The 20,955-nt window shown below is 45.2% G+C and overlaps 1 protein-coding gene across 1 annotated transcript in view; it reads left to right on the top strand.

Moving 5' to 3' along the window:
- The window catches only part of LOC147701284 (alpha-tectorin-like), a 550,081-nt gene that overhangs the window by 49,135 nt on the left and 479,991 nt on the right, over positions 1 to 20,955 (top strand). The window contains exon 3 of the mRNA XM_086930016.1: positions 13,407 to 13,688. Within this exon, the coding sequence (XP_086786142.1) occupies positions 13,407 to 13,688 (282 nt within the window). The remainder of the gene's footprint in view (positions 1 to 13,406; positions 13,689 to 20,955) is intronic.

Here is a 20,955-nt window from a genome sequence, read left to right as displayed (position 1 = left end):
GAAATGTGAACATAGTCTTTCATACATACACAGGCACACACACACACACGTGCATCCACACACACCCCCTCATACACGCACAGACACACACACAAAAGCACTCCCATGACACATTTCTCCAAAACTTCTGCAGCATTGATAGCAAACAATGGCAGGTTTGGACAGGCTAATGAAAGAAGGCCAGTTGTACACGCAGGACAAGGTCGAGGCCAACAAGATGGTGGACCCAGAGTAAGAGTCACAGCAACCTCAGCAGAAAATGGCGGCCCCAGATCAGCACATCCTGATTCTAGTGCTCTGGGTCCAGAAGCCAGCTCTCTGGGGTTCCCGGCTTAAAGCATAGACTACCTGCAGGGCTACGCTTCACATCTCCCCTTCTGGCCTCCTGGAGACACCCACCTTGTCCTGGGCTGTGTGTATGCTCAGTGGTCCATCGATGTTCTCCACAGCCCCGACAGCCTTACTTGTATTTCTAAGTCCTCCGGGGCGGGCACACGTCTACTATGTTCCTCGGCTTTGCTCCTCTTCACCAGGCGTGTCCTGCTCTCCAGTACTCCTCCTCGTGATCCGCTGGCACCACGGTCTGCCTCGGTCTCCGCAACTGCAGGGCCTAGGTGACGCTGGTGCTCCCACACTCACCAGCCGGCCTACTAGGAATCAGCTCCGCTCGTCCACGAAGCCTCCAGGCCGCCCGCTGCTCTTTCTTTGACGCGTGTCCCGCACCTCCCGGGATCGCGATTTCCACTTACTAACTCCTCCGCTGGGCTCCCGACCAGGAACAAAACTGTATGCACATCTAGTTAACAAAGGACCTAAAAAGATAAGATCAGTATTTGCTTGTCTTGACAGTATGGTAGTGCAAGTTGCCCTCCTCCAGGAAACCAACCTTACGGTTGAAAATGCTAGCAAAATGGGCACTAAGTGGGCAGGAGCCTGGGTCTCTTCCTCGTTTTCCTCATATTCCAGGAGAGTAATGACTCTAGTGAAAAAGGAAGTGCCTTTTACTGTGATCAGGACTGAGGTGGATAATGAGGGCCGGGTTGTGATGGTGCATGGCCGATTGTCTGGAGAGAGTGTGGTGATTGTGAATATCTATGGACCGAATGTGGAGGACCCCTCGTTCTATTCGGATGTGTGGTGTCGGATATCGATACTTCCTCCGGCATCGATTATATGGGTAGGGGATTATAATCTATGTTTGGACACCACCATTGACGGCACTGGTCGTGGTGGGGCCAGACCCAAATGTGCCGCGGAAGTCTTACTTGGGCTTCTGGACTCTGGCCATTTGCAGGGCATATGGCGGACCCGCCATCCCGCGGACCATCAGAGCACGTTCGCTTCCTCCGTGCATGGCTTGTGGTCCCGCATCGACTTCTGGCTGGTCTCTGAAGTGGTCTGCGCCTGGACAACGGCGGTGTCGCACGAGTCCCGAACTCTGTCAGACCATTCCCCGGTATTATTGACGTTACAGATACCTGCATATCGGACTGTGCCGTTTACATGGCGGCTGCAGCCTTCAGAACTAACGGATCCAGTCTTTAAACAGAGTACAGCAGAAGCCATAAAAAACAACTTCAGGGAAAATGAGGGGACGGTAGACAGTGCGAGAAGGCTCTGGGAAGCATTTAAGGTGACATTGCGGGGGCATGCTTAGGGGCCCAGTTAGCGGGTCTGCGCGACATTCGTTGACAGATTACAAAATTAGCATCTGACATATCTAAATTGGAGCGGGAATATGAATCTGACCCATCTGAAGGAAAACTGGCTGCCATATGGAAATTGCTCACTGAGCATAACAAGACTGTGGACCAGGAGCTATTGCACTGTTCCTGGTGTCGAGTAGCACAATATTATGTTGAGGGAGGTCGCCCTGGCAATTCGTTGGTTCAGAAATTGTCGGAGCCAAGGCGCCAGGAGCAAATAACCTAACTCCTCAATGAAGCTGGGGAGGCCCACCATTCGACCATTGAGCTCTGCGATGTAATAATGCAATTCTATACCTGCCTGTATGCGGCTAAAGCGACCCCACCGACGGGGTAGATACACGAGTACCTTGATGATGTGGCACTTGGGTGGCTCTCCGACGGGCAGCGGGAGTACCTCGTGCAGCTGTTCCATGAGGATGATGTACAAGAGGCCATCATGTCACTTCCGACCTGCAAAGCTGCAGCCCGGATGGACTGCCTAGCAAATTCTATAAGGCATATGTGGCAGACCTCGCCCCATGGCTACTGGAGGTCTATGCGGAAGCATATGTGAGCGGGAAGCTGCCCTCTTCACTCCATGAGGCCCTGCTGGTCACTCTCCTGAAGCTAAATAAGCCATTGAATCAGTGCGGGTCATACCGACCCCTATCTATGATCAGTATACATGCACAGATCCTAGCGAAAATTATCACTATTAGAATGCAGCCCTTGATTCCCCTGCTGGTGTTTCCGGACCAATAGGGATTCGTTATGGAGCGTTCCACCACTCATAATTAGAATGCAGCCCTTGATTCCCCTGCTGGTGTTTCCGGACCAATAGGGATTCGTTATGGAGCGTTCCACCACTCATAATTTGTGTACACTATTTTCCACTCTGCACTATTTTGAGCCAGACTTTCAGGGGGTGGCCGTATTATTTTACGCGGCCAAGTCCTTCGATTCTCTACAGTGGCCCTTTATGTTTACAGTACTGGAAAGGATGGGCTTTCCCTCCTTTTTTCCTGCAGTGGCTTCGAGTGCTGTACAGCGACCCAGTCACCCGGGTGCGAGTTAATGGCTGGGTGTCTTCATTGTTTCCTATCGGAGGAGGCACAAGGCAGGGTTGCCCGCTGTCACCTATCAACATAATAACATAATCTTTCTTTATTGCATGATTAATTAAAATATTTGCAAATACTCAATAAAAACAAGAAGGAAGCAGGAGTATAAATGTAACGATTTTGCAAAGCAATTAAAAACACTTTTAGAATAATTTAAAAAAGAAGCCGTGCAGCTAGTACAGTACTGTCCGTTAATAGAAAAGTTCCTTCGCGATCAGTAGTGACTTTAGTTATAAAAAAAAATGGTCTTAGAATATGGAAACAAATCACAATAATTCAAGTTTAGTTACTGGCCTCTGGGTTTAGGGCAGTGTTGACTGTTTACAAATGGTGCAGAACGCCGCGGCGCGAATCCTGACCAAAACTCCCAAGTTTGCACCGATCTCATCAGTCGTTTACCAACTGCACTGGCTCCCAGTAAAAAAGAAAACAAAATTCAAGGCTTTGTGTATTATATACAGGGCAATGAATAGCCAAGGACCCGACTTTTTTAGGGAATCACTGCAGCTGTATGTTCCCAAAAGAGCGCTAAGATCTGCCTCATCCGCATCCCTATGCATTCAACGAGTGAGAACAGTCACCTGGGGAGACAGACGCTTCTTGGTGGCTGCCTCGAGGCTCTGGAACTCCTTGCCCCATCACATAAAAACCAGCGCTGCACTGTTGCTCTTCAGAAGGCAAGTGAAGACATGGTTATTCACTCAATAATGCACAGGAAGTGCCTCTCTGTCTGCCCAGCGCCGAGACACCATTCGTGGTATTTGTTCGCGCTTTAGAAATTTAGAAAATAAAAAATAAAATAAATAAATAAATAAAGCGCACTAGCCTACAGGCTAGTTGAATGTCTTCTCCCTTGAAGCTCATCAGCAAAGCTTGTCTGCAAGTGCGCACACGTCTTTGATTCCAGAGCTGTGTTAGTAGGCTTTTTCGGGCACTATCTAGCGCTTTACAGCTACACAGCAGGTGCAGGACGTCCTCCTTTACGGTATTACAGAGCCTACACTTGAGATTACAGTCCAATCACATCCAGGGGGGGACATGTACTTTGGATGGTGTTACCCCCATCCTCAACCGTAAAAAGGCTTTGTTCGCCTTCCTTGAAAAGCTGGTGCTGAGATATGGCTGTGGTGAGGCGCTGGTGTAGCCTTGAATCACAAATCACCCATGGGACCTCTTGGTTAGTGCTGCTTTGTCCCTTTCCAACGAGATTGTTTTCACAGATTTGTTGACAAGGCGCTTGAAGCAGTTGTGTGTAAAACTCGAGACCCAAAGATCTTTTATCACAGGGGAGTTAATGGCTGCTTGGAGGTACACTATTGCGGGGGAGTCCTCGTTTGTTTCCATCTCTTTCCAGAGATGAGCATTCAGGGAGTCTGTTTCAGCGTTCTTTACTTTGTACCAGCATTTTACGTATGCGCCTTTACGTGCAATTTGCTGCTTCTGTAGGCCAAACTCGAGCCTTAGCTGTGCTGGGGAGGTGTATGGAGGGATCGAGAATAGTATTCGCAGTGTTTTGCTGACCACGTTGTCTAAGATGATCTCATCCTTCCCTCTCATACATTCACTACCATATGTTATTGACGGCAGCAATTTCGCGCGAAATAAGTCTAGCAAGGGGGTTAAGTTAGGACCTGTTATTTTGTTTTTGATGCTTTTTAACGCAATGGCCAGTGAAATCCCTCTGTTCCTTATTGCTGTTTCTTGTCGCTTGAAGGAGCCGTTTGAATCAAAAATTATGCCCAAGTACTTGTATTCTTGAACTATTTCCATGTTGTTGTTGTGAAGAGACCATTGGAATACTTGCTTTTTGATTTTTGATTTAGTGCCATCACCTTCGATTTTTCCGTGTTTACGCATAACCCGTTCATTCCGGCAAATTTGCTTGTGGTGTTGATGAGGTGTTGCAGGCCTACTGGTGTTTGACTGATTAGTATCAAGTCTTCTGCGTATAGCAGGTTGGACAGCGTAAGACCCCCTAGCTTTGGGGCATGGTGGTTACAGTTATCCAGATCTTTGGAGAGGTCGGACATAAAAAGGTTGAACAGGGTCGGTGCGAGAACACACCCCTGTTTTAACCCTTTAGTAGTTGGTATTTATTTCGACAAACGGTTGCCGGCCCCCAGTTTTACTTGGATCCAGGTATCTGTATGTAGTAACATCAGTAGTTTCAGCAATTTGGGGTCCACTCCCCACCTTGAGAGTTTTGCCCATAGTTTTCCTCTGTCAATGCTGTCAAATGCGGCTGAAAAGTCGATGTAACACACATATAGTGGCTTTCTCTGTTTGATAGTGGTATCTGTCAGCAAGGAGAGGGCTAAGATGTTTGTTGTGGTCCCCAGATTTTTTTGAAAGCTGGTCTGATTGATGGGGATCAATTTTTTGCGTGACGCCCATGCTGTTAGTTCTTCCAAGAGAAGCCCCGAGAAGTATTTAGCGTCTATATCTATAAGGGCTATGAGCCTATCATTCTTTGCCTCGTTCTTGTTGCCCTTTTTGTAGATTGGGGCAATTATTGAACCCCTCTGTCACCTATGCTATTTGCATTAGCGCTGGAACCCCTCGCCTGCAAACTGAGGCAGCGGCATGCTGCAGCTGCTTTGCAGTTCCGACAGCGGCCACTGATTGTCTCTCTTTATGCAGACAACACGCTGCTATATGTCCGGGAGCCCGAAGTCCACCTCTCTGTGCTACTTAGGGAATATGTCCAATTTAAGTGCTTCTCCGGTCTGTGGATCAATTGGTCCATGTCGGTGGTGTTCCCCCTAACCACGTTCACCAAAGAGGTGGAGCTGGATTTTCCACTGACTTGGACAACTGACCCTGTGAAGTATCTGGGTGTTTGGGTACATAGAGATTCTGACATCGTGTTCTCTGAAAACTACGGCTGCACAGTGATCCGTATTTCAGAACAAGCTGCGAGATGGACACACATGCCCCTCTCTCTGGCGTACAGGATTGTGGTGGTGAAAATGGTGTTTCTACCTGAATATAGCCCTCTTTCGCACTCTCCAGTCTGTCTTGCTCTCGTTTGTGTGGGGCGGCAGGAAGCCAAGGTGCCGCTGGGACCTGTTGGTGCAGCCCTTCGAAAGAGGAGGTTTGGAGGCTCCGGACCTTCGCCTCTACTACCTGTGCGCCCAGGAGCAGTTTGCGCATTACTGGCACTTCCCATCATGGTATCCGCCACATGTGGCTATGGAGGCAGATGCTGTACTCCCTGTTCCACTGCAGGTGGTGACACTTGCGGGGGATGGGGCGGCCCGCGGACCTAGATTAATCCCATGCAGTGCACGGCATGTGCCTGGCGAACTCTGACAACTAGAAATAGCTGCGGCTGGCATCCACAGGCTGGGTGATCTATATGTGGAAGGTAGATTTAAAATGTTAAAAGAAGTGGAGAGCGGCTCCGAGCGGAGTTTCATGTTTAACTATACATATGTTCGGGTTCGCCAAGCTATCCGCGAATCCGGGTTATCCTGCTGAGCCCACCACTTTATGAGCCCTGTAGGTGCTCCTGGCAGGAGAGAGTCAAAATAAATTAGTTACAAGACTGCACAATGCCTCCCTGCGTGAACGTGACATGGAGGTACACCCCTCTTGTTTGCGCTGGCAGCTGGCGCTGGGTACTCTTATTGCGCCGGATGTCTGGACTGCGTGTTGTCAGCTTACTGGTCGCCTCACGGCTAATTGTAATCTCCGAATTATACATTTCAAGTTCTTGCATCAGGTTTACTATTCCCCCTTGCAGTTATATAAATACGGCCCGAAGGAAACCTCTAACTGTGTGAGATGTGGAGCGGCAGATGCAGATTTCATTCATGTTGCCTGGATGTGTGAGAGGGTTTTTGCTTTTTGGATGGAAGTGGTGGCCATTTTATCTGATGTTGTGCTGGAGCCCGTGGATTGCTCTCCTGAGCTTTACCTACTAGGGTATGTTAAGCGCCTCAAGCCCAGAAACAGGCGAATTGTCGCAGTTTCCACTTTGTTTGCAAAGAGGGCGGTGGCGCAATGCTGGGGAGCCAGAACGTCACCCACTGTAAAGAAGTGGCTCCGAGACCTGGTGTACTATAAAACTCAGCTACAGACATATGAGGAGGAGCTGCCGGAATCCACTCGTCCCAAAGATTTCTGGGCCCCCTTGATGGAGTATCTGCTGTCCCATCCTGCCCTGCTATGAGTCCATTAGTAGATCCCACTGGATACCATTACATGGGTGGAGACATCATACTAACAACTGCGCGTGCCTAAAGGATGGTCTTTGCCAAAAAACGTTCTTTATTATTATGTGCTACCAAATGCAGCTTTGTTGTCCAATGTGTACTGTACTTGTACTACTGTTCCACTTGGGGGGTGAGGGCAAGGGGGTGGGAGGAAGTTTTGGGTTTCATATGTTTCCTTGCATTCAATTATTGTGTATTATTGACTGTCTGCTTTGCTTTAAAAATCAATAAATACATTTAAAAACAAAAAATAATTGATGCCTCCCTCTCTATGACCAGACAGGTCAACGCCGTTGACTCAACCTGCTTCAACACCCTTTGCATCCTCCAGAAGACCTTCAAATTGATCCCCCTGAATCAAGAAAGCCCATCACCCCTGCACTCATAATCAGCAGACTGGACTACAGAAATGCCTTCCACACACAGATCAACAAGGCTCTGGTCCGCAAACTCCAGACCATACAGAACACCGCAGTCAGACTCGTCCTCGACATCCCTCAACACAAACACATCACCCAATATTTATTTATTTATTTATTTGAGAATTTTGTAGAGCGCGCAGCGGCCCCAACGGGGCGTCCTGGCGCTGAAAACAGAGGTCATAGGGTCAGATATCCAGTATTAGGAGGAGAATAGATGTGTTTTCAGGGATTTACGAAAAGCTGATTCTGTCTGACAGGTGCGGAGGGCTAGTGGAAGCTTGTTCCAGCGCTGAGAGGTACAAACCTCAAAGGTTTTCCCACCTGCCCGGGAGCGTTTGAATCGGGGAGTTTCCAGGAAATGTAGGGCATTGGAACGTAAAGTCCTGGAGTTGGCATAGGGACGCAGGATGTTTTTCAGATGTGCCGATCCACTACCTTTTGATGCTCGGAAGGCCAGTGTCATAGCCTTGAACAAACATCTTTTAGCTATGCGCAGCCAATGCAATTTACGGAGATGGGGAGTGATATGGTCTCTAGCCAGGATTCTCTCCACCAGCCGAGCGGCAGCATTTTGAACCGTCTGGAGTTTATGGCAGAGGCCCGCTGTGATACCAAGGTAGAGGGCATTGGCATAATCAAGATGGGATATGATCAGTGCCCGGATCACAGTCTTACGGCAGTCCACCGGCAGGAAGTTGATAAGGCGTTTTATAGTTCTAATCTTAGCAAAGCAGGAGGATGCTACTGTTTGTACCTGATTTTTAAAGCTGAGTTGATTGTCCCAGCGAACTTCCAGATTTCTTACCGAGTCTTTAGGGGTGGGAGCTAGGCTCAAGTCTTCTGGCCACCAGATACTAGAGTCCAGGGGGGATGGTGTGTTAAAAAAGAGGATCTCGGTTTTTCCCGCATTGAGTCGGAGGGAATTGGCATCCATCCAGCTCGAGATGTCCCTGAGACAGGATTTCAATGGATCAAAAGCTGAGGTGGAAGGGGGGTCGAAAGTAAAAAGAAGCTGGATGTCATCAGCGTATGAAGTGGATTTGATCCCTGTCCGTGCAATCAGCTTGGCCAGGGGGGTGAAATACACATTAAAAAGGAGCGGGCTCAGGGAGGAACCCTGTGGGACTCCCCATTTGAGTGGTCTGGCGGAAGAGGAGAATGGAGGAGTGAAGACCTGCTGTGTGCGGTCCGAAAGGTAGGATGAAAACCATTTCAGGACAGCGCCACCCAACCCTAGATCCTTCAGTCTTTCCAGCAGTATTTTGTGAGAGACGGTGTCGAATGCTGCAGAGAGATCCAGCAGCACCAACACCGCCCTCGACCCTTGGTCAAGCGTCCACCTTACTAAGTCAGCCATTTCGATTAGGGCCGACTCGGTACTGTGGCCCGACCTAAAACCATGCTGGGAGTCGTGGAGAAGCCCATTGGTTTCAACAAAATTCGACAGCTGGGCATGTACCAGTTTTTCCAGGATCTTAGCTGGGGCAGGCAGAAGAGAAATAGGCCTGTAGTTACTGGGGTTGTCTGGATCCAAATTAGGTTTTTTGAGGATGGGGACTAAGGAGGCATGTTTCCATTTAGCAGGGAAACAGCCCATTCTGAGAGAGTTATTCCAGATAAGATTGAGGTGAGGGTTGGGAAGGAATGCAGGATTTTTATATTGCTTGGCAGGCCAAGGGTCTTTGGGTGGGCCTGATTTGCATTTGAAAAGTTCAGCCAACGAATCTGCTTCTGAAATGGTTGTAAATTCGAATAGAGTAGGCTGCGGAAGCGAGGGAGTGAAGGGTTCCTTGTTTCGCCCTACGATGTTAGGGGGGGGGGAGGAATAGATAGCCTCGATTTTATCCTCAAAGAATTGTGAAAGTTTGTCGCAAAGTGACTGTGAGGCGGACTGAGTATGAGTTAGAGCATTGGAGTTTGTGAAGGATCTCACTATGTTGAAGATTTCCCTAGCGCCATTACTGGCATGGTTAATTCTGGAGGCCAGAAAATCTCGTTTGTGTTTTTCGATCATTCTCCGATATTCTTTAAGGGCTGATTTGTATGTGGTTTTACTGTCCAGGGAGTAGTTCTGTCTCCAGAGGTGTTCGAGGGATTTACAGGAGGCCTTTTTTTGCCGGAGCTCGTCAGAATACCATGGAGCGGAGGGTGCCGCCCTATAGGTTTTAGTGGGTTTGATAGGAGCCAGGGCGTCCAAGGCCTGACTAATCCAAGCGTCCAGATGGTCAGTCTGTGAGTCCGGATCGGAAGATGGACAGGGAAGAGTGTTTTTTAAATATCCCAGGAGCGATTCAGGGGTGATGCGACTCCAGTTTCTGCCTGATACTTTGGGAGTGATAGCGGGTCTGACGTGGCAGGGAATGTCGAACTCAAAAGGAATGAGAAAGTGGTCCGACCATATAACCGGGATAGGGGATGTGGCCCGGATGGGTGGTAAGTTGGAGCAGATCAGATCCAAAGTGTGACCTGCTTTATGCGTAGGTAGAGTAATTATTTGGATTAATTTGCAAGCTGCTAGCGTCGAAATAAAGTTACTGCTGTGTGGACAGGATTCGTTATTGACGTGGAGATTGAAGTCTCCTTGGGCAGTGAAATTAGCATAGCGTGTACTAAGCTGAGTGAGGTAGTCCGCCAGAGCAAGTAAGTGAGAGACATTGGAATGCGGGGGGCGGTAGATAAGAATTCCAGAACAGGAAGAGGACGGAGAGATTTGGACATTGAAGGGGAGGCCTTCAATATTGTCGATTTGGTCAAAAGGGGGAAGGGTCACCGTCCATTTGAATTTGTGAATTAACGCAACACCACCCCCAGATTTGCCATTGGGTCTGTTTGCACAGATGATGTTGTAGCCCTCCGGCAATGCAAGGGTAATGGCAGGATTCGTGGTGTCGTTCAGCCATGTTTCGGTTAAGAAAATCAGGTCCCAGTCATTGTCCCGAAGGGACTGCCAGATGTCAATGGCGTGTTTACTCAGGAATCTGCAGTTGATCAAGGCAGCTCGGAGGGTCAGGGGTGATTGCGCTCCACGCGAGGAGGGAGGGTTCAGGGCATGAGTCATCCTGATAGTGTGACTAGGGGCAGGAAGGGAAAAATTGCAGGTAGTGCAAGCATGGGCATGGCTTTGAGCGTCAGAGGAGGGAAAAAGGCAGGTCGCGCACTGGGGGGGTTTCAGAGACAGCGGCTCATTTCGAGTGTAAGTGGCGGTGAAATTGCTGGTGGGTCGGATATAGCGACCGACCCCGATCGCGTCCTGATCGCGGACGAGCGCAGACGAGCTTGCGTTAAGCGCGCCTTCGGCGCACCATCGTCGCGCCCGCTGCAAAACCTACACTGGTTACCTGTCGAGAAGAGAGTAGCTTTCAAGATATTCACCCCGCCTACAAATGCCTCTACAACACAGGACCCAAATATCTCAACATTAAAATCTCCTTCCACATACCAAAGAGAAACCTCTGATCCGCTGACCCCACCGAAACCCAGCGCATCGTCAGAGCTAGAACGGGTGGAAGAATCTTCTCCTATATCACGGCCAAGACCTGGAATGAGCTCCTGATTGACATCAGATGAGCCCCCACCATGCACATCTTCAGGAAGACCCTCTAGACCAGGCTCTTCGATAGAATGCCCCCCCACGCCTTGAGACCCTCACGGATGAGTAGTACACTTAAAATCCTCTGATTGACCAATTATGCAGTTGGCATGATTGGGAACCAGTTTCATAGGAAGCTCCCTTTGTTGCAGCCACAAATTGAAACAAGAACCTTATTTAGGAGCTTATACCTTGTCCTAAATATGCATATTTTTGGATTACCAAGTGGTGTCAAAGTGGTCGACCACGTCAATAACATGTACATGGCTCCCAAATCTGCTAAAACCTTGACCTATTTACCTACAATGAGTTGCACAAACAGGTCCCTTTCCTTGATCTCTCCAATGTACAAAATAGAATTAATTGAATCATCCCAATAATTACTTTTCCTAATGTGTGCTCATGGTTGGGCTTTTTCTTTCTCTGTCATGGCACGCTTTTCCTTGCATACGTATGCAAAATGCCCTTTACCTTTGCATTTATGCTCACTTGACTAATGCCAAGGACTCTTTTTCTAAAAGCCACATGCCTACTTTGTTCATAATGGAAAAAAAGAAACATATAAATGTTTGACTGACTCAAATTTTTCAGTACAACTACATTCACATTCTCACTTCCTACCATCTGGAAACTTCCTCCCCTAACTTAGTCAGAAACACTATTGCTACAGGATAATTTCTTCATTTCATGAGAAATAACTTCAAACATTTTAGCAATCTCAAATGATTGATTTCATGTTAATTTCTTAGTAAGTAATAGTTTCTCATGGTGCTGAGAGTCGATGTCTTGTGTACAAGTTGATCTCTGATCTTATCATCATAGGATGACTGATATTTACAAGTAGCTTCAAATGTTCCTGAAGCAGAAATACATTGCTGAAATTAGATCCAAGGTACCTTTCCTCCTCCCAAACATCTGTGTCAGGCTTCAGCCTCATTCACTTTCTTGCCAAATTCAATTGTTCATAGCAATCTAGTCATTCTTCTACCTACTTGTCTAATAAAAGTTGAGGTAAGGTAATTTAGATTTCTATGTCCCTCAGCACCCAAACAATTCTTCAAAACGCCAATGTTATTCTGCTAATACTAATGTCCTCATCAATGGCATCAATACAGGCCTCGAGAACTTCTTCTCATTGATCCCATTTAAACTCAGGCTATTAGGGCAAACTGCAAAAGCACCCTTGCAGCATGGAGACCTTCCATTCTCAAACGCTGCAGTAGGTTCTTGGTCGGTGTAATACAACAGCATTGTTGCCAATTAAACTGTATCATTACAACTATAATGGTTACAGTGTCGCTTATGCACACAATGGATAGAGAAAATTGTCACCATTCTATGCATTAAGGCCAGTACAGAACACATTTCTTCTTGCAGATGTCTAGCATCAAGGAAACCTCAAGAAACATTCTGTTGTTTCAAAAAGAAAGATGGCAAATTACGAGCTTTGTTCTGTATACTATACTCACTACTCCAAGTCCAATTACAAAGGACATTCCCCACTCTAAACTAACTCACCAAACACTAACACTCATCATCTCAACACCAAAGAGAAAGATCGTCCTCTGACGAGTCCTGACAATACTATGTGACACGTCCCTAAGTGGTAGAAGTACTTCGGTGGACTCAGTGGGGCATATTATCAAGGGGGTTTATCTCCGCTTTTTTAGCTTTAAAAGCCAAGAAAGCGGAGATAAAATTATCTCCCTATTACCTAGCTGTCGCTAACACCAGTTAGCGACAGCTAGTAGGAGATAGCGACCATCTTGGGCCCCACTTTGCATGTTAGTGATATTTATCACTAATGACATGCAAAGTGGGCGTGCCAAGATGTTAGCGACTGGAAACAGTCGCTAACATTGCTATCTCCTATTGCCAACTTTTTTTCAAAGCTAACACCTGCCCTGAGCAGTTCTTAGCCATGTTATCCAATGGGAGGTGGATAACATGGCTAAGAGCATCAGCTCGGTAATGCATGAATATCGCTGACTTTTCAGCGATATTCAAGCATTGCGGCCGATTTTTATCGCATTTGCGGTTTATCTGCAATAAAAATTGCCGCAGCTCAGCGGTAAATTTTTGTCTCTAACCAAGCAATAGCGATAATTATCGCTATTGCTTGGTAATATGGCCTAGTGTTCTTTAGAGTGCACAGTTGATGTATTGTGTAAAGTTGAGTCAACCATTTACCCAACACTACATAGAGGACACAGTGGACAACCGGAAAGTAGTTACTGCAGGTCTTGTAATCCAGATTCAAACAGTAACTCTTGTTAAGACTTTATCAATGTGATGGAAAACAAGCATGAAATTGTTAAATGTAAATGAAAGTCATTGTGCAATGATTTGTTGTGTACTTGTACTTGTAGGTGAACAACAATGGGCATATATCCTTCAAGGAACCGGTGTCATCTTACAGACCATCCCCCTTTCCTCTGAGGGAAGTCTGTCCGCTCATTGCCATATTCTGGGCTGACATCAACAACGTAATTCAAGGCAACATTTTCTACAGGCAGACTCAGGACCCAGAGCTTTTGCAGAATGTGACCTATTCCATCCAGAAGTCCTACCCAGGTCTGGCTTTCAATGCACGCTGGGCATTCCTAGCCACCTGGGATCATGTGGGGTATTATGGGTCGAACTCCTCCAAGGTGAGTAGAAGTAATGAACTATTTAGAGGGACATGTTGCACATTGTTCTTTGCATGCAAAGCTTTCTGACATTTGTAAGAATGTCACATTGACAAACAATGAATGTGGCAACCGAACAAACCAGAGAAAAAGTGAGAAATCGCCCTGTAATTCCGTTCATAAATAGTGCCTTTGCACAGCTTGTGCAAGGACAAAAATGGTGTTTGTACAAATAAGTAAAAACGCAGTACATATATGGTGGTGTTTGCGGTATGAAAGGCTATAGTATGATGGCTTCTAGTTTAGCAGCACAATAAAAAAGCACACTGTATAGAAACTTTGGAGCAAAAAAGGTATATTTTGTTGTAACGTTTACAACTGAATGTAGCTTACTTAGTCTGTCAGTAATTCACACACAGTTCCAAGCAAGTGTAGGCCTATTTATCAATTTAGAGATGCCTGCCATGAGTGTGAAGTTCTATGCAATGGAACATCCCACTCATTTGTGGGAATATTAGCTTTCTTCGGCCTAACAAGGTTAATTAGCATTTAAAGTTTTGGAACGCCAGCAAACTCAGGGGCATATTATCAAGAACTGTGATAAGATTATCGCCGCTTTAGCGGCAGGAAACTGCCGCTAAAACTGCGAGAATGGGCTTGATAATATGCCCTTGTGAATTCCCATAGCAGCCCAGGTTAACACCAGAACCTGGGCTGCTATGGGAATTCACAAGGACATATTATCAATCCCATTATCGCCGTTTTAGCAGCAGTTTCCTACCGCCAAAGCGGCGATAATTTTATCACCGTTCTTGATAATATGCCCTAAAGTGCCTTTGTGAAGACCTTCCCATTGGGGGAAGCGGAATAAAACACCCTTGACTTGGATGAGGTGCAGCAGGAGAGGCATCTTCAGGGGCAAAGTATTCACCCAACTGACAAAAAAATAGATTCAAAATAAATGTGCATTTGCACAGGGTGACCTCTTCCCCTGTGTGCATTTCTCTGCCATGTGCTAAAGTGGCATGCTCTCTCTTTTAAACATGGTGAAACTGGCTTACACCCTTTTTGGCACATTTAATATTCTTCTAACTTCCTCATAAAATGGTACTACATATACCCAAGTTCTACAAATTAAAGCTATCTTTTAAAACAGACGAAGGGCCATAATGTGAATTTATTGTACCTAATTATTTATTTAACCATTACTTCATCAAAATCATTGTGTCATATTTTCATTTTATATGAGTCAGAAATGGAGAAAACACTATTTCGTTCTAACAAATGCAAGGCAATACATTGTGAACATGAAAAACAGCACACTATACACACTACTTTACAAATAATGCATACAAATAATTTCAAAATAATACAGCAAAACAATACACTAGTGTTGGACCATTGGTGGTAGTACTGAATGTGCTTTCCTTGACTGACCTTAAAGTTGTGCCATAAAACATTTTTCACCAAAAAGTGGCCTAAAAACCTTCAGACATCTGGCACCTACCTGCTCATCAATCCACCCTTAGATCATTGTGGAGTGGTGTGGCTCACTGGTTAGAGGCGGCAGACCGGGGAGCAGAGGACGGCCCAGGACCAGGGTTCAATTCCCAACGCGGCAGGGTCGTGGACCAGGGTCAGCGGACTCGATAATTCTCACCTCGGTGCCTACTCTAACCAGGGATCACACTCGGCAACTCTGGGCATTAGCTTGCCTCATCTCCACAACGGCCCCCTCACATACGCCGGGGATGCCAGGTTTCACCTTGGAGATACCCAGTAGGGACTATCCCACAGGGAAAGCCAGGATGGGTTCCCCAGCGGTCTACTGCGCAGAGATACTCCTTCGGGAGTTGATTCTAGCGCATTATAAACACACAATTAATTAATTAATTAATTGTTGATCAACCTGACTCTGCGGTAGCTCCTACTAAGCTCTTCTCCACAGCACCAAATCCTGTTCAGCAGGACCGCTCTCCAAAAGTACCCAACCTCATGAGGCCATCGTCTACTACAGCCTGCAGCTTTTTCCCACTGGAGTATTCTATTCCAAAAGAGTGACGAAGTCCAAAGTTATAAATCTAGTCCTGGGCGGAGTTTGCAGAACTCCACAAAGTGACCACAAAACTCCACCTTCTGCAAGAGGCGGAGTGCATTTGGTCATGCCGTTCATATTGATTTTCAGTGTTGGGTGTTTTTCCAGTGCTGTTAAATCAGCGTAATGATAAACATGCTCAGTGCAAGAGAGTGCTGATTCTTTTCTTGTTGCTCGAAACCCATGTTGAAAAATCAGACCGCCAGTGTTGAGAAATTTCACTCGGAGGTGGATTTTCCTTGATTGTCGATTGACGTTGGCGAGCCTGAGCGAGAAAAAAACTCTGATCTTCTACGTGGAGTTGAGGTTTTCATAATTCTGCATGCTTCACTGAGTGCAGAAAAAGGAGAGGAGTTTACAGCCCAGGCCTATATTATAAATATTCACTGTGACTCCTTCCAGTTGCTCCGCTATGATGATGCCTCTTTCTCTGACTCTGTAAGTTGCCTTGCAGATAGGATTTTACCTTCTCAGGAACTTTTCTTAAAAAATCTTTCCAAGTCCAAAGGTAAGCTGAGACCGGCGTTGTATGTTCTTGCTACATATTCCGTTGCAATGCATGCCTTTACCACGCATGCATTACAACGGAATGGTATTTCTACGTTTAACCTTTTCCTCGAATTCTTCCGTGGTGACGTCGTATGTCGTTAAGAGGAAGCAGAAGTTTTTTCCGTTTCCTCTTTAACAATGCCGTTTCCCTGCACATCTCGAAATGTCTTCTGGTGAGTTTATTTTTGTGGGGGTATACCCCCCCAAGCTCCCTTTTTTTTATTTGACCCTTTATCACACATGCCTTTACTACGTACTTCGTAGTAAAGGTATGCATGGTTTTGTTGTAGCCACGCATGTGTTGTAATGCATGCGTAGTTAAGGTATTCGTGGAAACAGCTGCGTTGTAGAGGTGGTTTCCCGAGACCGGTCCAAACCCACTTGTGTAACCAAACCGCACTGCATTGCAATCAGCCATAACCTTGTACTGCTCTTGTGTGACCAGAAACTTACTCATGGTTGGCACTTCCATTTGTTCAGCATTACTTCTTGTACAGCTTCTTTGTTGGTAGAAATGTCCTCTTATTCCTCGGCATAACGAATGTGCCACCAAAATCAGCAGGAAATGGGCTGGAGAGCCTTTTAGTTAGCTGTCTATCATCCTCGCAAAAGGCATAAAGGCCTTGCATACTACTAAGGTGGGTGCAGCCAAATGCACAAAGCTTCCAAGTGATACGCACATTTGCATACTTGTAGTAATTTAAAGGGAGAACCATGGATTCTGCTCTCACCAGGACAGGACAACAAAGAATCCACTTGTCACAGTCACACACAGATTGCGCTTCAATAGATCAACAATGCAGTCATGTCCCCAATGGATTTCAGATCATTTTTTAATATGGAATAGCTGAGAAAAAATACTTGCTTTGCATTCGCTAAGCCCAAGAGTTATGATTATTTGTCCTTTACAGAAGTGGAATTTCAATGTGGGCACCTGCTGTTTATATTTGTTAGTGCCTCCGGTTGAGGTTTAGTTTCTGTGAAATGAATATTAGGACCAAAACAGCAGCCCCCCCAGCAGATTTCGACTTTGGGGATCCAATCACCTGGGACCCGAACTTGCCATTCTGGGTGCGCTGGAGCCCACCCAGGGCACACAGTCTGCACTGTTGGGGACCATAGGTGGTGACCGAACCCTCCCCATGGTCCCAGCCAGCTGCATGCATCAAAGTCAAGTCAAAGTCAAAGTCAAAAAGTTTATTTGTATAGGTACTCTACAGAGGACCACAAATTTACATTTTACAAAAATTTTAAAAATAGTTACACATTTTAATCAGTACAATGGTAAAAAAGATTTAAGAAATTTATAAAAGTTATAGCAGACAAATTCATTTGGAGGCTGTTTGCATAAATCTATTAGTTCATTCACTCGGGTGATTCTACAGAATCGGTAAATCGGGGCGAGAAATCTTGTCCGTGCAATAATTACCTTCAAGTTGGGACACACATACAACAGGTGCTCTAGGGTTTGGTCTCCCCCTTCACACAGGGGGCAAATCGAAGATCCCTCTGGCTGCCATTTTACTGTGTAAGTTAGTATGGGTAAGGTGCCCAGTCTTAACAAGGTGATTGTCCTCCTTGCACCATGAGTCAATGAAAACCCAATATATGGTTGTTTTTGTTTATATTCCAAGGAATCTACGAAAGATTTGTATGTTGACAATTTTTTACAGTGTTGGTGATCTAATTCGTAGCTTAACTTCGGAGTGAAGCATTTTAGGAAAAGTTTCATTTGGGCGTTTGTCCAGCCTTTTAGCATTTCCGGGGTGATCTCTGCCATTTGAAAGATATTCGTCATATTTTTTAAAAACGTCTGATTTTTAAATGCACCCTCGAAAATTTCTTGTCTCAGCAGATGTCTTAATGTGCCCTCCTTTGCATGGAGAAGATTGTAGCTCCACCTGATTACATTTGCTACCGCCGTGGCATAGGAGCTCGTGATCGAAAATTCTATGCGTAACGCTTGAACTGGTGTAGAATCTGAGACTTTCATTATCCTTTTTAAAATTTTCCCCTCCTTACGATCCATATAGGTCCATTGTGTCATTGGAATGTACTCTGTTGCGTATGACAAAACGGGAGGAATTTTTACTTTATATATTTTTATTAAAGAGGAGAAATGCCGATTCCCAGTTGTCTGATATAGCCTTAAGAGGGCCTCAGTATGCACCTCTGACTTCCTCATTAGATTTTCTATATGTCTTCCATTCGTGATATTTTTTGAAAGGATCCTGCCTAAATATGGATATTCGCTTACTGTTTCTATTTTCTCTCCACCTAAACTCCATCCATATTTAACAGTAGATTTCTTCCTCGAAAAAAACACAATTTTTGTTTTTTTTAAATTGGGGATTAAAAAGTTAGATTTTGAATAATCATGAAGAATGTCCAGGGATTGTTGCAGACCATAAGGTGTAAGATCAAGCATCACGATGTCATCGGCGTAGAGTAGCACTTGTATGTTTTGTTTAGCAATTTTTGGGGACAGATTTGAGCCTTGTTGTAATTGCTTAGGTAAGTCGCTGAGATATAGGGAAAATAGTAGTGGTGCCAAAAGACACCCTTGCTTTAGGCCGTTGGATGTTTTTATCCTTTCTGTTAATCCCTTTTCGCCTCCCATTTGGACCTGACACCAGGTATTGGTGTGAAGGTTCACTATAGTTTGGAGTAGTATGTCTGGAATGCCAAGTTCCTTGAGTTTATACCATAGAGTAGGGCGATCTACTCGATCAAACACCGTCGAATAATCTACGAACACTGCGTATACCGCCTGAGATTTGCCAGTTACGTATTTGTCTATTATTGTTTGTATTATAGCAATGTTATCCGTAACTGAATGTTTTGGCCTAAAGCCAGCTTGAAACATTGGAATTTTGTTCAATGAAAAAGCCCAATCTTTTAATCTTTGTAGAACCTCTGCTGCAAATATTTTTCCAGCGGCGTCCATTAAGGCGATTTGCCGATAGTTTCCTGCGATTGTCTTGCTTCCCTTTTTATGTATTGGGATGATGGTGCTTCTTTGCCAAGATATAGGCATGTGTCCAGTTTTAAAAATGTGGTTGAATAAGTTTGCTAGCAACTTACTCCATTCCATTGGATTTGCCTGGTAGATCTTTATTGGATCTGGTCAGGACCAGAAGCTCCTGTTTTCCTTGCTTTTCTTATGTTCCATTCTACTGAGATGGCTGTAACTCTATATATTTGTGAGTCAGCGTCTCCATTGTCTTGTTCTGTACTTTTCCCCTCAAAGTTAATCGGGTTTGCTTTATATAAGTCTGTTAGATAAGTTTCCCAGTCCTTTGGTGTAACAGGTATCGCTTGTAGCTTTTTTTTCGTGCCAGTTAGTTTAGCTACAAGGGACCAGTATTTTCGGGAATTCATATCTTTTGCAGCTTCTTGGATGTCCACCCAGTTACGGTCTTGATTTTCTTTTTTTCTTTTTTGCTTATTTCTTCTGAGTTTGTTTTTTAATTTATTTCTTTCTTTCTTAATTGACAAGGAATGATTCAGATATTGTGCACGTACCAGTCTGTTCAATTCTTTCTTAGTTATAGACGTTTGGGTATTTTGTGTGTTATTTTTGTTGCAGCTCTTGTTCTCATAATTCACACCTTTAGGGGCACATTGCAGTTTGTCAAATAGCAGATTTTTTAGCTTATTGATGATGTGTTCGAAATTTTCTATTGGATCATCCGAAATAGTTTCTAATAAGAGATCTTTCTGTTCAACCAATGTCGTTATTCTATCCAATACTTTCGAGCTCCAGAAAATTCTTCTTTGGGCACTATTTACCACAACAGAGCTTCTATGAAATATTAGCTGTCTGCTGGTTGCTGTTTGAGTCCTCCATTCAGTTTTTAAAATTAACAGAGCATGGTCGCTCTCTTGGCTTAGCTGTATTTTTAGGTGGGTAACAGTCTCCATTAAATTCATATTACAAATAATATAGTCAATAATGGATGAACTTCCTTTACCCTGTCTGGTATTCGATGCCGGAATGTCTCCTTCTATGTTTCCGTTCAGAATTACACCTCGTAGTGAGGGGAGTGTCGATAATAATAATTTCCCTCTTTTGTCACATTTTGCACCCTTGGGGAATTGCGGGGCTGAGGACTCGGCAAATTCGTCATCATAAAGTTGCATCCATTTACCAATTTCTGTATTTGAGATTTTGCCGTTTAGATCACCTGCTATTATGTATGGAATACATGATTGATCTTCGACAATTTGTGTGATGGATTCCATAATTACTAGAAAGGTCTTATCGTAATTCTTGCCCGGAGGGGCATAGACATTGAACAGCAAAAATGATTGTATTGTTGCTACATCATGTGTTTTTAGAAGAATCTTTAAGCATTGCAGGTTTTGTGATTTGGTCTGGATAACTTCCTGAGCCCACATATAATCCTCCTTCAGTAATATGGCCAGACCACCCTTTGCGTGGCCTCGAGTGGATGCTATGGCGGGGATGTCATATACGTAGTAGTTATTTTGCGAAAATGTTTGTGTAGCCCAGGTTTCCTGTAGCATTAAAAGGTCCGGGTGGTTGTTTATGGCTTCCGTTAGTTTGATCTTAGTTTTCCCCGCTATATTCCATGATATTATTTTGAGACCTTCGCTAAACCGGTTGTCCCGAGCATGATG

The sequence above is a fragment of the Lissotriton vulgaris genome, chromosome 7, assembly GCF_964263255.1.
Source record: "Lissotriton vulgaris chromosome 7, aLisVul1.2, whole genome shotgun sequence".
Classification (NCBI taxonomy): Eukaryota; Metazoa; Chordata; class Amphibia; order Caudata; family Salamandridae; genus Lissotriton; species Lissotriton vulgaris.
The sequence above is the reverse complement of the archived record's forward strand: the minus strand, read 5'-3'. Positions and strand labels throughout refer to the sequence as shown.